The 16,872-nt window shown below is 34.7% G+C and overlaps 1 protein-coding gene across 6 annotated transcripts in view; it reads left to right on the top strand.

Moving 5' to 3' along the window:
* Window positions 1-16,872, top strand: part of TBC1D4 (TBC1 domain family member 4) — a 175,093-nt gene that overhangs the window by 152,906 nt on the left and 5,315 nt on the right. For all 6 annotated transcript variants that reach the window (XM_019738151.2, XM_019738153.2, XM_019738155.2 and 3 more), the window contains 5 exons: window positions 2,960-3,118; window positions 6,413-6,571; window positions 8,989-9,233; window positions 13,004-13,163; window positions 14,435-14,604. In XM_019738151.2, coding sequence (XP_019593710.2) covers window positions 2,960-3,118; window positions 6,413-6,571; window positions 8,989-9,233; window positions 13,004-13,163; window positions 14,435-14,604 — 893 coding nt within the window. The remainder of the gene's footprint in view (window positions 1-2,959; window positions 3,119-6,412; window positions 6,572-8,988; window positions 9,234-13,003; window positions 13,164-14,434; window positions 14,605-16,872) is intronic.

Raw genomic sequence — 16,872 nt, 5'->3', positions numbered from 1 at the left:
GCAGAAATATGACTATTTCAAATACATTGTATCCTATTAAGTATCTAATTACATGGTATCAAATTATAGTTCCTATTTTTGTTACTGTTTTACAAATTTTCTATTTAAAAATCATATTCAAATCATAAGATTTATAATTGGATAATTTATAATAGCTATGCACTATTTGTGGTGCTTTATTACTAAGTTTATGAATACCAAATGCTTTAGAATGTGTTTTCCAGACTTTGAAATATTGATGTTATTTAGCACAGTACTGATTGAATCACACACAAGGAGATGCGTGGACAATAGGAAAATGTATCAATGCCATTATCTTGGGCAAATCACTTAACATAAAAGGGCCTTGAGTTTTACATTTGTAAAATGAAAGACTTAGCTTAAGTGGCCCTTTGATTTTTAAGATTATCAGAAAATGTACAATCTAGATTTGTCCCTGGCTTGCTTTAATGTCCTGTCTTCCAAAAACTTTTTAAAATACAGGTATTCACATTTCTGTGGTCATCATTTGTCTTAAGATTCTTACTATACCTACTATTCGATTCAATTTTTAATTTTAAAAAGATTTATTTAGTTGGCAAGGTCACAATTTATTTTATTTTTTATTTTTTTTAACAGCAAGATAAGTATTAAGATTTTAAATATCTCTAGGAAATAAATCTTCTTTTATTCAAAATAAAAAAGTAATTAATTGCTATGACATAGCTTTTAAAAGTTCAGTGTGATAAATGGTATGCCCACTTGAACCCTCATGGATTTCTGAAAGGAATTGAATTCATATTTTTAAGCAATTGGTTATATCTTGAACTAGCTCCTAAACAGAAAAAGAGGTTGAAAAAGGGTGACTATATTCCTTTAAAACATTTAAAGCATGAAATTATATTTCATTAACATTTGAGAGTATGTACAAGGAGAATCTTATATTAAATTTCAAAGGAGAGTTTTAGAATCACAGATTATTTGAGCTGGAAATGGCCTTAGAGATTATTAAGTACCATTCTTCATTCTTCACTGAATTAGTAAGTGACTTGGAGAGAAGAGGAATTAACCTAAGGTCAAACAGTAGGTTTACTTACCATGGTTCTTGGGCTTCTCCTACTATAGCACAGCATTTCTCAACTATTTGTGTTAATATCAGGAAATGCATGTTTTAATACAAAGGACTCTGTGTATATTCCAGGGTCAGGTATTCTATATAAACTGACAGGATAAGAAACAAGGTGACATTTAGAATATATGATCAGAACCCTTTATTAGTTCAATATTTATTTCTGCACTTAAGCAACAGAGACAAAAAATAGTCTAGTCCATTAAAATTCTAGCCAATGGATAATCATTTCTGGATGGTTCTTTATTCTTTAGTTAAAGGCCAATATGAAGTGTTCTTACTCAGCAGTTTATCCTCAGGGCTTGCAGCTGGCCTGTCATAGGTGCTTATTACTATTTTAAACGAATAATGGTCTAGAGAAGGTTGGAGAGAAAGAAAATCTAAGGAAATATTATGCTTTGTCCGTTGTGCAAATACCATTAGTAAAGTTACATGTAGGATTATATTCATTATTAGCTTTGAACCCACTGCTTTAAAAAATTATTTGATTATCACAGAGAAATATAAAGCAAATATTTTGAAGCAAAGCTAAACTGTGTTAGAAAGCCATCTAGTGGTGTCCAGGAGGAATATTTTTGTAGTGCGATTTATTTTTTGATTATGTCTGGACTTTAAAGTAGCCATTTTTACTCTGCTCTGCTTGAATAGCAGTCTATTATACGATATTTAAATTCTTCTGAAAAGGTTAGCACGCTAAGTAAAGAGTAACACTCGTTCTGCTATTGTTTTTGTGCTGTCGAGGACTTTGGATGCTTGACAAAGATTTGTGTTGCAGAAGGTAAGGCGTTGAGCACGATGGACTTGAATGAATACAGATTACTCTGAGGGACTCCGTTCAATGTGATCCTAATGAAAGAGAAAATATATATGTACTTACATGATGTTTTTTCCTTCTCCCTTTTGAAATCTATAATTCAAGATAAAGACCAGTTGAGATAACTGCTTTTATAGGAATTTCTCTTAATGTGTCCGGGGCTTATATTTTAGACCATCAAAGAAATGAGAGAGAATTCTGTACTGTTAAAAGAAAATGGAAGTAGTGTTAAGTTTAGTAACATGAATTTTCCTCTTTAAGATTAAAAATGAACATAGGAACACATAACTCAGTATTATTAAGGGCAGAGTTGATAACTCTGGAAATAGTTATAAGAATATATCAAGTTTTCAAGGTCAAATATTTCTGGAATCAAGGTTAGCATAAGGCATTGGTTTCTTATATATGTCAAACATAAAATATTAACATGGTTTTAAATAAATATTTTGGGGGAATATTAGGGAGCAGCGTGTTTCTCCAGGGCCCATCAGCTCCAAGTTGTTGTCCTTCAATCTTACTGTGGAGGGTGCAGCTCACCTCCAAGTCCGGTTGCCATTTTCCATCTTTAGTTGCAGGGGGCACAGCCCCCCATCCCATGTGGGAATTGAACCAGCAACCTTGTTGTTGAAAGCTCGTGCTCTATCCAACTGATCCATCCGGCCACCCCCAATATTAACATTTTAATGGTGTTTAAAATGATGTAAGCTGTCACTTCTGAGGTTATCACATTTTTCAAAATTTAAACTTTACAGCATAGCAAACATGGTTTGTTTTTTATGCTTAGCGGAGTTACCATCTCTAAGATACAGAATAAAACCTCCATAGGAAGTTATTCTTGATATTTTCTTCCATGAAATGACTCAAAGTTTGAGAACCTTTTACGTATTATCAATTTTTTTTTAAAGTTTTCTTTTTAAGAAAATATTAGTGGTGGATTCGTAAACATCATTTGGTATAGTGTTACAAATACAATAAAATGTTTAAAATACTGTTTTTAAAACACATCGGTCTTACATAAATTCTCTTGTTTTTCTCAGCAAGCAGACATGAACTCCAGTCCAGAAAAGTTAAATTGGACTATGAAGAGGTTGGTGTCTGTCAGAAGGAGGTCTTAATAACCTGGGATAAGAAGTTGTTAAACAGCAGAGCGAAAATCAGATGTGATATGGAAGATATTCACACTTCTCTTAAAGAAGGTATTCTGGATCATCTCAACTTTTTTTTTTTTTAGAACAGCTTCAGAGATATTTTGATTTGTGCAGCTCAGGCATACTTTTGTCTTTGTGCTTTGCCTATATTAAAAAAAAAAAAAAAAAAGGAAAGTAATTTGTTTCTGCCTGCAGTCAGTGACTCAGTTGGTAAGAAATGATGCTAACAGTCTGTCCCTGAGGAGAAAACAGACGCCTTTTCTATAGACTTTCCTGCCTCCTTCAACCAGCTGTTCTCAGCTCTGTGTTGTTTACCAAGAAGGAGCCTGTACATTGATTGGTACAGAGCTTTGCTCATATCCATAAAAATAATTTAGACTTCAAATTTGACTCATTTCCATCATTTGGTCTGAAGTGTTTATGTACATTTATGTATATTCACCAACATGCATGTGTTTATATATAAAGAATTATATTCTTTTCAATTAATCAGTTTTCCTTCCATCTATTTATTCTTTTATTTATTTTGGAAAAATCACTTTTATTTAGCCATTACATTGCATTGCTGCTCTGCCATGTAAAATGACTGATATTTAAACATCTTAAGTTTAAAACTAACGTGAATACTTTAGGTGCATCTCTGTGACCCAGGTTAAATACATTAAAATGAGAAACTCCGCGGCCTGCATAAACTTGGTATAAAATAAAAATCTGAAAATATCCAAAGAAATCCGATAATGAATCTTGTTTTAAAAGTTTGTGATAATATGTGAAACTATTGCATAGCTAGGTTTAAATTAAGACTAATTTTGTAAGATGCTATATTTACAAGCCAATATACTGGTGTTTTTTTCTTGAAGATATGGAAATCCTAAAGATTTTCATTGAATGCATTATTTGGGAGACTGAATAGTGATTAATAGAATATGTGTGAGACGGAGATCACACCATTCTTTGGTATGACTTTTAAAGATGTTTTAGGGTTGCTTATCTCCCCATTTCTTAGAGGATACAGTTTAAACTTCTGAATAATGTGCCAAAGGCCCTCCATAATCTCTTCCTTCCTCTCTCTGATCTCCTTTTCTGCCTCTTCCTACCTGGTAGCATGCACTTTGCAGAGGCTGAACTACTCTGGGTCCCCGTATGTCCCTGACTATTTCATGAGTGGAATGCTGCAGCTCTGCCTACACTTCTTCTTCCTCAACTCTTTACCTCTCCCCATTTCCCATCTCCCTTTCTTTCCATCCCATCTTCTTCACTCCTCCATTCTCTACCCTTCCCTCTGCCCCTCTCAGGGCGTTCACACATTTTTTTCTTCTGAAATGATTGCTGCTCACACTCCCAGCCTAGCGAATCCTGTTAACCTTCAGCTCTCAGTTCAAATACCATTTCCTCAGAAGCAGTACTCTCTTCCCTCCCCTCCACCAAAAGGAATCAGTTTTGCCTTATTATTCTTTCTCATGATTCCTTCTCTTGAATTGTGCTTAACATAATTTGTAATTTTGAATGGATGTGTCTATCTGTTTAATGTTTTTCTCACCCCACCACTGCATGCCTAGCATCTAAAACAGCATCTTGCACAAGTTACTTATTTACCGAATGAATGAATGGATGGATGAATGACTGAGACTAATGTTCCTGAGAATGGATTTATTCATCTCTCAGTGATGAGGTCCCCTTAGTGCCGTGCTCTACACTCTGCTACATATTAGATGCTCCATAAACATTTGTTTAACTGAAATGAATTACCTTTTTGTAAAATTGTTATTGGATGTTGAATAAAACAGCCCACATGTTATCTGTTTCAGTTACTGGACGAATGAAAATTATGCTCTAAAAATGGCGTTTTACATGAGATCACTCATTCATTCATCCAACAAAAGTTTTAAGTATATTCTTAGATTTCATCATACAGAGATGAAAGTATGCTCATTGTTCTCAAGGAGCTTACCACTGAAGGATGGAAAAGAGCCAACCATACAGTGTAGAGTGAACTGCAATCCAGTATCACAGCATTAGAATATGAGTCAAACAGTATGTGAAAGTGGAGTGGTTACTCCCAGAGATGGTAGGGAGAGCTTTAGCAGAAGAATGGCATTCAGGCTCATCTATCTATAAAGGACAAACAGAAATACACTTGGCACTCAAGTTGGGGAGCTTGGCATCCCATAAGGCAACAGTAAGAAACTGGAGGGGTGAAAATAATCATAAGCTTCTTCTACTTAGTATATGGTGGGGAATGGGAGGTTTTGGACTGAAAAAGGTAGTTTGGAGCTATGTTGTGGAGGGTCTTATAAATCATGTCAGTGAGCCTGAGTTATACCTTTCGGACCATAGTACTTTCAGCTTATGCAAACTGTGGCATTGCAATCCAAAAAGATGAGTGCCATTAAATCTTCCTTTAACCAGCTGGAGCTCAGAAACTTATTCCAGATGCAGTCTATCTGAACTGAAATAAACTTAGTGAAATAAAATTACCTGCTCTGTACGGAATCGAATTCTGTCCTTCCCAGTCCTTACTCCATGTCCTTTGGCATAAAAGAAAACAAAATAAAACCTGGTTTCAGCATACTTTGAATTGCTTGTGATGCCCTTTGGTTTTCAAGCGTAATGGAGTTAATGTTTCATTGTATATGCTGGTTATTTTCTTCTGAAAGACTGGAGGATGTTCTGTCGCTCTCCAGTTATGTCTTCCTATGGTATTTATCATTTTTATTATTTCATGTTTTTATGACCACAGAAGAATGCTATTTAGTTCTGTCTTACAAAGTTACTGGTTGATGACACATATTTAGAAGTTATAATATGAATATTGGCATTTATTACTCGCTTCGAACCAAATAAAAAAGTGAAAATAGGCAGTAATACATTTCGGGATTTGGCCTCTGAAACCAGACATCTGGAGTTCTAATTCTAAACTGCCTCTTACTAGCTGCGTGAACTGGGGCAAGTTACTTAGTCTTTCTGCCTCAACTTTCACCATCTGTAAAGTGGGGATAATATTAATTACCTCCCTCATTGGGTTGTTTTCTGAGTACCGGTACTGTGCTCAGTAACAAGGCACCTTCAATCAATGTTGCATTCGGTGCTTGCTCAGTACCGGCTGATATTGTTAATATTGCCATTATTACCGTTGTTATTGGTTCTCTTTTGCAAGACATCAGCAGCTGCAGGCTTAAACGTGTCAGAATATGCTGCTGTCAGTACACTGGGCTGACCGATGGTACGGTGGCATGTGGGGCAATACAGCTGCCTGTGTTCAAGCGTGACATAGCTCTGCAGCTGTGGTTTAGCCACTTCATTCCAGAGTTCAGGACCTTGCTTTTTCGTCTTTAATTCTAGGTGTTCCCAAAAGTCGGCGAGGAGAAATCTGGCAGTTTCTAGCTTTACAATATCGCCTGAGGCACAGATTACCTAATAAACAACAACCTCCTGACATATCCTATAAAGAACTCCTAAAGCAGCTTACCGCCCAGCAGCATGCTATTCTCGTGGATTTAGGTAAGTTTGTCATATTGATTATTATTTACAAAAGTAAACAATAGGTTCCTTTTTGAGGTTTTTGTTTTGTTTTGTTTTGTTTTGTTATTTTGTTTTGTTTGGTATTGGTAAAGAGGATCTGTTAGCCTATGCAGAGTTGCCAACTTTGCCCTTTTTTAAGGGCAAGTTGGCTTGATATCTGGTTGAAGGTACCATAGAAGTCTGAGTAGAAAATGACGTGTTTATCCCCAAAATTACCTTTTGAGAAGGGAGTGATCTTGTATTTGAATCATTTTAAAGGTCACATTATCATGTACTCTCAGTTCCTGTGTTTTGAATAACTGACTTTTGTTTGGGGTAGACAATTATTATTTCAATCAATACTGGTTTTGATATAGGTTAGAATAGGTTAAAAGGGGTACTAAAACAATTTAACAAAGGTCTACTAAGTATGGCTGGACATATTGCTGGAAACAAGCCTTTGACTATGACTTTAAAAAGCAATACAATAGGTAGTTATGTTGTGGAAATCATGAATACATCTCTATAGGAAAAGAAAAATTAGCTTTTCTGATGTTTTATGAAAGGGTGCTTATGACCTGAGGGAGAATTCCCAATCTTTGTAAATGCTGACTTTCAAATAAATTAATATAGAAATTTACATGATCTCTAGTTTTTCTCTAAATAACATATTATATTTTATTATTTTAAAATATCTCAATTATTGGATTAAATATTGTACATAGACATTTGACTATTTTCATCTGTGTCTCTAAAAGGGGATGTGTTTAAAGTGGACAGATATTAAGTCCATTTGTGAAAACAAGGGATTGCCTTATATTTGGAGTCACTTTTATATTTTACATTAGAGCATATAAAAATCACTGTCCAAAATCTAGTTTTGATCTCTGTTCTTTTTAGATGACAAACAGCTTTTGTTAGGAAAGGGCCCGACTCAATTAATAGTTTTTGAGCCCAATAAAATTAAAAAAGAATTTTACAGAGAAACTGAAAACTTCAGTTCTTCTCCTGGTTTTACTACTGAACTGTGGTTTTAGGCAAATTACTTTGTTTCTGAGTTTCAATCCTCTGTTTTGAATGAGTACATTAAACTAGGTAATCGCTGTGCTTCCCTGCAGAGCTGTGGTTCTGTGACTGGAAATTGATGAGACTAGAAATTGAGATCATTTACATTTAGGGCTAGACAAGATGTCCTAATAAAGAGCAGGAGATGATGAGATCAGATTACAGGGACTTATTTATATAACTTATTTATAGTTTTCTTTAGCAAAAATTTTAACTGAGAAAGTAAAATGATCATTTTAAAAATTGCTTATTTGACTCTACTTGTAGCCATCTGTGTTTCCTCAGTGTGTTTTTATTTTCTCATCTCTTCCCAGTTACTTGCTCTGCAGAATTAATCTTATCAGTTCCTGGGGTGGGGTGGTGGTGGTGGGGGAACCACAATTAAGCACATACAGTGGAAAACATTTAAAAACCTGGCATTCTTTCAAGTTTCAACTGACAAGACTAGTCATTTCACAAGGAAGCTAACAACCCCCTTCATTCTCGTGACACAAGGAGAGTCCCCTACGAGTGTATGTAACTCTGGTGGTGCGGGTTGGGTTTGCTTCTCTATTCAGCTTTGCAGAGATCCAGGACTGATAGTGTTTGCTTGCTAAAGTGTCTGCTAATTTTATACTCAGAGGTGAATTTTACAGGGGATTATTATTTTTTTTAAATCCGCCTGACCCTTTAGTTGCCTTGTACTTTTTGGATATATTGAAAACAGAAAAAAGGTCTACATGGCTCATGGAGGTGGTTTAAGAAACAGAGCAAAATGATAAATGAATGTAAAACAAAACAACCCCAAAAAGTCCCTCCAGCATCATATTACAAGAGAAGTAGGAATACATCTGCTTATGGACTATTAAGATTTCCTTTTAAATAATATACCTTTTATAGAATTCTGATTTCTGTTGGAGGGTGTTCTTTATGTGAACTTAGAATCTGCCTTGGTTTACAGTCAGACTAAATTATGTCTTTTCTGGATAGGTAGGTCTTTGATTTGTTGGTAGATGTTTTTTCTAGAATGAAGTACTTGTTAGCATTAAATGTTTATATTTGCTTCCCTATCATATATGTGGAGATAGGGTGGTGGTCTGCTGGCAGGTAGGACTTGGGACTTGCTAATGTGTGTGTGTGTGTGTGTGTGTGTGAGAGAGACAGAGAGAGAGAGAGAGAGAGAGAGAGAGAGAGAGAGAGAGAGAGAGAGAGAAAGAGAGAGAGAGACTCTTAGTTACATGAGTACTTCCAAACAACTCACTGGTTTGGAAAACAGTGTTTGTTTATTTCTGGAAATCACTGAATTACAGTTTCACTATGGTCTCCAACGCCTCAGGACATCTCAGAAATATTTCTTTTCTTTTCCTCTACAGGAAGGACATTTCCTACTCACCCTTACTTTTCAGCACAGCTTGGGTCAGGGCAGCTGTCGCTCTTCAACCTTTTGAAAGCCTACTCATTGCTGGACAAAGAAGTGGGTTATTGTCAGGGGATCAGCTTTGTGGCTGGGGTCCTGCTTCTGCATATGAGTGAAGAGCAAGCCTTTGAAATGCTGAAATTCCTCATGTATGACCTAGGCTTCCGCAAGCAGTACAGACCTGACATGATGTCCTTACAGGTGAGGCAGTAGATCTTCACGAGGAATGAGTAAAGCTGTTACCAGAAATCTTAGCGGCAGCACTCGTCTAAATTACAGTGGATTTAAGGAAATTGGGACCCAATTGTCTGGCATCTTGGATAAATGTAGAAGCATGTTTCAGTCCACGGTTTTAGTGAGGGATATGTGAGTTTGCTAAATCTCTAAGTACATGCCATCCATGTGCAGAATAACTTTTCCATAAAGTTCCTAAAGTGAACACATGAGCAATTCAAGAAAGGTTGTGGGTACTCAGTCTCTATTGCCTAAGTCTACGTGTTACAAGGAGGAAATAGCAAGACATCTTTATTCACTTTTCCTCAACTTGTCAGTTGAAAAGAATCCTAGACCTTTTGTTCAATATCTGAAAATATAATGTCATTTACTTTGAGTGCATAAGTGGCAGATGTCTATGTCATGGCTCTTCTTGAACTTACCATATCCCCCTCTTTTTATCTTAAGGTCAGATAGGTTCTCAGAGAGGAAAACATGTTCAAAGTTGGTGGTACTGTTTCAGCCTGCTTTTCTTAGCGTGCTCTGAAGAAGCACTTGTTGAGATATTTTGGTATTCACTGCTGTTGTCTGTAACCTGTTTCAAACTCCCTGTTTACACATTTCTCCTCTCTAGTTTAAACTTCACTTTCTTTAGAGTATAGGTTTCTAACAGGAAGTTTAAATTTTGTTTATAGATATGATATCACAAAAACCACTACCTTGCAATGTAAAGCTTTTATTAATAGTAGTAAATATATAAAGGAAGACTTTAAAGAGGGGAATGTCAGGGTTTTCCTCCTTTGAAATGAGGTAGGCATGATACACAGTCATAATATTATGCTTTAGATAAGAAGTAAAGTATTTTTAAAAATACCGAGGGTGCCAAAAAATGTATATGCATGACTTGTATTCATCTTTTGTTATCGGTATAAATTGAGTATTACAATTTTAATACAGTTTTTTCCTTTCTTAAAATGTGTGTACATTTTTTGGCACCCTCTCTATACTCTTTTTCCTGGTTCCCAATAATCAGTTTTTTCATTTAATATTTCAGTTACCAACCCACAACAAAAAAGAACTGTGCTTTCACTTTATGAATGTTATAGTAAATGGTATTTTCTTGAGAGGATGAATGGAGAAGCAGTGCTCCATTTTTCTTTACCCTTCAAGATGAAGTTTTTTCCTTGGGAGGTGGGGCTTTGTTCTCAATGTTGGGCTTTTGGGTGTGAGTTCATATGAAGATTGTTCAATCAAGATGCGTAAATCAGATACAGTGATTTGATTCCTAATTGATGACTATTCATAGGTTTCTAAACATTCCACAAGTGAAAAAATCATGACTGTGGAAGGTTTTATTTTTTACTTTATGTCTAAACAGTTTACCTGTATCTTACATCAGGTAGAAAGCATTGGTGCCCTTGTAACCAATGAAATAAATATGATTTCTGGAAATACCAGTTTGGTGGCTATCATTAGAATTTCAAAGAATGGAGAGTACCTGTGAGTAGTTGATTTTGATCCATAAATGGAAAGAGAGATACAGCTATCACTTTAAAAATGCAGCGATTTTTCAATTTAAAAATGTCTTATCAGTTTGACATTATAAAAATTCATATAAATTGGATTTAAACATTAATGTAATATGATCTGCAATTACTAGGAAATCTGTCATATCTATATTTATGAAAATGCAGATGTTTTAAAATCTTGGGTGGTAGCATTCTTATAGGCCACAAGATTAGGGGACCTTATTCTAGGAGGGTAGATCTTTTTGCTCTGTAAAGTGAGATACATACAATTCTCCACTTTCTAGAACAGAGAGTGGTTTTTATCCAATCAATATGACTTTCAAAAGTGGAAGCAGCAGTGGGGTTGGGATCCCTTGGTAGGATTTCTCATTACCTGCATGGCGTGAGCTTAGCCGTTGCAGGATCTGGGTCTCAGTTACCTTACCTGTAAAAGGAGGGGGCTGAGTTCCCTTCTATGTCTCATTATGTTTTGAGTCTCTTGTTTTCTGTATCAAGTATAAAAGCATTATATCTTTTTATATGAAGTCTTTGATCTCTACTTTTTCCCATCTTCTTTCTGCCACCCTCTCGTCTATCTCTGCATCTCCCATCTGCTAGTTCTAGCTCTGCCATCTGAAGATTTGCCATATTATCTGTAAGGTAGAATGGAATAATTATTTATTCTTAGAAAGTGGCATTTGAATTATTAAAGTTTCTTTTGAAGAAAGACTGAATTGTGTTTTTATTTGACTTTTTCAAAAGAAATTTAATGTAAATATATACCTTGATGGAAGAAATGTTCTCCACCCCTAATTTAGAATATAGGAGAAAAGGTAAGGTCCTTTAAAAAAAAGTTAAACATTGAAAAATTGCTTCTGTATTACAACCATAACCAAACAAGAACAGGATATTTTTGACGCTATGCTTTCTTTTTATTCTGCTAATTCAACTTCTCTGATTTTCGTACTATCAAAATACTAATTCTTTTATAGATGTAGCTCAATATGTCTAATTTCTAAATTGTAAATGGCCTAAAGGAAATATATGATTTTTTAAAATATGACTTATTAAGATAATCTTATTTTAAAACTCTTATGTTTGACTGTAGCTAAGCTTCTTATTTTATAGCTACAACTTTCTATGGCTCTTTAATTCTTTCCTTTTACAGTTTGTATGGAACTTTACTTTCTACAGATATGTGTTAAAGATCAAACAAATAGTTTGCTTTATTTACAGATAGTACCTTCATTTTTAGTTTTGTGCACTGGAAGCAACATTGCTGAATTCACAATATAGCTCAATACTTTAATGTATTTTTATAGAGCTAACTATTTAAGGGTGATATTTTGATATGTTGTAATGAAAGAACTTCTGCTAGATTTTATAAAATATTATATACCTTTCACACCAAAATGTCAAGCTAATGTAACTGATCATTGAACTACTCTTTAATGTATTACTATATAAAAATATAAATTAAAACATAAGTCACTAATTTGTTTATTATTTGTTATAGCTTAACCTGTAGTTACCACAGATATAAGAGTTTAAAAGATGCTCTGTGCTGTCTTTGTAATTTTTTTTGAAATACCAGTAATCAACTCAGTAGCCACATGAAATAATTTCTTCTTTTAATACGAGGAACATCCAGACTGCACTTTTTGCTTTAATGCCCTTTGTCATGAAAAATGTGCTGCTGGAATAGCTTGGATAGTAGAAATCACATCACAGACTTCTGGCTCCATAACATCCTAAGCTTAACATGGTCCTAGCGCTGCAGCTTGCCTGGTGGGTCTAAGCCAGAACTCCATCACAAATCCGGTGCTGAGCCCAGCAAGTAGCATGAGGCTTTGCTTCTGAACTGAATGTGGTACAGTCTTTAGAATGGAGGCTTTTCTGGAATTGGTCTGAAATTAGAATGGACCTTGCACAGATTAAATTCCAAAAGCAATGCCTTCTTACCTAAAGAAAAATGACCATTTTCACATATGTGTGAAACCAAATCACACGTGATAGCGAAACTTGCTCAGTAGTCTGAGACGGCCTTTCCGTGACCTGCTTTTATGACCTCAGTTAAGTGAACTTGGACTTTAATATCAACTTTAACATAATAATAATAAAAATAAAATGCAGCTTTTATTTATTGACTATATATACATTTGTTATTAAATATTAGAGCAATAATGTTAGTATTTTATATACCCACAGATAAATGCATATTTCATTTTTCTTCTCCAAATTAAATTTTAGATTCAGATGTACCAGCTGTCCAGACTCCTCCATGACTATCACAGAGATCTCTACAATCATCTGGAAGAAAATGAAATAAGCCCCAGTCTTTATGCTGCCCCCTGGTTCCTCACATTGTTTGCCTCTCAATTTCCATTAGGATTTGTAGCCCGAGTTTTTGGTAAGAGATGCCTATGATTAAATGGAACAGTGTTGTTTACTCTAAGGATTATACTTCCAGCCGATTGTTTTACCACATGTTACACAGAATAGCAAATTGATAGTGGTATTTAATAAACGTGACTTACCCTTGGAAACTTGATATCAGAGTTCAAGAAACAAATCTCCCTAGCAGTTTGGTTTTGTTATCAGAATAGCGTTATAATGGCTGCTAAATCCTTTTCTTCTAATTTAGTAAAGAATAGAGTTTCTCAGGAAAGGGTAAGATGCTTGAGCAAGAAGAATGACCACATGTGGAATAACTGTTTCACAATCTTTTTAAAGACTCCCTGTTGTTTATTATTGATTACAGAATGGCATAGATTGAGAGAAACTTTTATACAAAAGTATTTGGTACTTTTCAAAACTACCATGTTTCCCTGAAAATAAGACCTAACCAGACAATCAGTTCTAATGCATCTTTTGGAGCAAAAATTAATATAAGACCTGGCATTATATTATTTTATTTTATTTTATATTATATTATATTATATTGTATTATATTATATTATTAGATCGGTCTTATTTTAAAGTAAGACTGAGTCTTATATTAATTTTTTGCCTCAAAAGACACATTACAGCTGATTGTCCGGCTAGGTCTTATTTTCAGGGAAACAGGGTAGTGCACGTTTCTATTTGTTAGGAACCAGAGTTCAAAGTTAGGGTAGCTTTTCTTTTCCTCTTTCCCATCTGATTTAGATTACTTAATCGTTTTGATTTTTCTTTTAAAGTTTTTTTTATTTTTTTTAATGTCCTCTTTTATAGATTTAATTACATAGTAACCAGTTCATTTGCTTTTTTTATTATGGTGATGTAGTTTAAATAGTACTAATTGGTTATGTTTATTTGTGTGTTCGCCTTGTGAAAAATTTAAGTATTAGTTGGATAACTGTCTTTGAGATTTACCTAGCCTCTGTTAAATTTGTTCACTAAAAATTATAAATACAGAGACAAACAGGTATATAATTTATCCTTTTTTTTTACCCTGACCTTATCAGAGATTCTTAAATAAGTAAAAAGAATAAACATCTGTTTGTTTCAGTCATATTATTTTTTTAAATCTAGGTGAATTTTGACCAGTGTTCTTTTGCAAATTATTCAGTGATTCCATTGCAGTAATTGAAAACAACAGTTACAACAAAAACACACAAAAATACTATTAGCACAAAGAGCATGCTATTTATAATAGTGGATGCATAATTTTGATCATGAAAATTATATCTCTTTTTTCAGATATTATTTTTCTTCAGGGAACTGAAGTTATATTTAAGGTTGCTCTCAGCCTACTGAGCAGCCAAGAGACACTTATAATGGAATGTGAAAACTTTGAAAATATCGTTGAATTTCTTAAAAGCACACTACCTGATATGAATACATCTGAAATGGAAAAAATTATCACCCAGGTATGATTTAAATGTTTATAATAATATATAAGACAACACAATTTCTGCTACTCATATATTAAATGTTTTAGCATGAAGAGGTAGTTTTGCTTCACAGGTTTTTTTTTTTTAATTCGGTCAGATATATTTCGTTTAGAAATGAGACTATTGTGAAATTTCTATATTGTGACATTGTCTAGGTGGTTGTGCACAGGAAAAGTGGTTCATTGCTACGTAATGAGTTTTTAACGAATCTTTTAATTCAGACCAATGGTAAGGCTGAAGATAGAATTGAGAGTATTAGGAAGACCTAATAAATAAAAAAATGAGAAATACTTGCCTTTGTAATATTGTCAATTCTGTTTAAAAATACCAAGGGTGCCAAAAAGATGTATACCAGTGGACACTTTGGTCAGCGTTACTTAAGTAATAGTTTGCTCTTATCAGAAGTGTCTGGATGCTGATGGTAACCGCTTTGAGCACCACTTATAATTGCAGAAGTCAAATGTGACTTGTATTCATCTTTTTTATCAGTATATATTGAGTATTACAATTTTAATACAGTTTTCCTTTCTTATACATTTTTTGGCACCCTCTGTATATGAGGACATGTGGCAAGAGCATAGGCTTTGGAATTAGACAATACTGGATTTGCATCATCTTGTAGCTCTTTTATTAGCTGTTTGGCTTGCACACATCAGTGTAACCTTCTGAACTCTAGTATTCTCACCTCCCAAGTGGGACAGTACTGATCCGAGGGTTTTTGTGAGGCTTAAATGATGAGACTTGTGTCAACCAGGGTCCCTTGCAGAAATGAGGTCTACCTTCAGTGGTTCAAATGAGGATACATTTACAGAGGTGTGGGCAGAGTTAAAGGAAACAAACATGCATATCCAGATGCCCAGCAGCTAGTAACAGAGAGAAGCTGTTCTTACTCATGGTGCTGAGGGGACAGGGGAAGATATAATAGTGTCACCAGGCCCAGCAAGTTGCAGGGACTATGGAGGGAGGATCTCTGGAGGTTGTTGGTGAGCCAGGCAATGAAGGAGCAAGGAACACATACCCAACCAATTTTTCTCCTGCTGGCCACTCCCACTGGCCATACCCAACGAGAAGCGAGCAGGAAAGGAAGTGTAGAGAAGTGCAGAGAACCCAGGTCTGCCTCCCAGGGTCCAGCAGAATGGATGAGGGCAGAGAAGCAAATGACTAATCCGTACACAATATATCTAGTCCCTGCTCTTCATAGGGACTAGGTAAGTAGTAATTATATATTGATATTGTTCAGATGACATGAACAAGCTTAAGACCAGATTTGTAAATGAGGCTGTCATCTTTTATGAGTATTGATAAAGTTCGCTACTTTTCTAGAGGCAGAAAAGGGAGAGTTTAGAGCAAGAGAAAGGGAGTATCTTGTTCTGGTGCCCTGCTACCTACGATCTGTGTGACAGTGGGCAAGTTACAACCTCTCTGAATCTCAACTTCCTCCCATACAAAGTGGGAATAACAATAATGATTCTATTAATGTTTCATATTTTTTTTAGGAGCAAATGTAACCAATTAGGTTGAAGAGTTTCGTACACTATAATTCACACTATTACATAAACTCATTGTATCATTACATGGAAAATTTTCTTTCCATTACCCGGAGTAAAATCACAAGCAGATTATTCTGTAAATATCTATGAACAGTTTTTATTTGTTAAAATGTTCTATAAGCTGAAAATATAGCTTTTATTTACATATTTACTTGTTTATTACTTCTTTAGAAATATCTTTTTGGACTGGCAAGTAGTCAGAGATTGCACTTTTAGAGAGGTGTGATTTGAAATCAGATCTCCTCTCTCTAAAATTAATAAGGGAATTGCCTGGCTTTGGAGATTATTTTTAAGATGAATGGACATAATTTATAGACAGGTAGATTTGGACTTGATATTATAGAGACATTTTTAACAATTAGTTGATTAACCATGGAACGAACTGCTGATATTAAAGGAGACTGTGGTGAGCTTCACTTATAGTCACTGTAAAAAATGCAAATAATGCAGAAAAGCACAAAGAAGAAAAGAGAAGTAACTGCAAATATAACACCTTGAGATACAAAACTGTTTAAACTTCCTTTACAATTTTCTCTTTGCTTATATACACATATAAATATGGGTATAGTTTTATATAAGTAAAGCATACTATACATATTATTGTATAACTTAGATTTTTGTTATTTATTAAAATATATGGTATTAGACATTCTTTCATACCAGGAAATATAGATCTGTGCCGTCATTTTCAATT

This window comes from Rhinolophus sinicus, linkage group LG04 (assembly GCF_036562045.2).
Source record: "Rhinolophus sinicus isolate RSC01 linkage group LG04, ASM3656204v1, whole genome shotgun sequence".
Taxonomy (NCBI): domain Eukaryota; kingdom Metazoa; phylum Chordata; class Mammalia; order Chiroptera; family Rhinolophidae; genus Rhinolophus; species Rhinolophus sinicus.
Note: the sequence above shows the minus strand (reverse complement) of the source record. Positions and strands in the feature narration are given on the sequence as shown.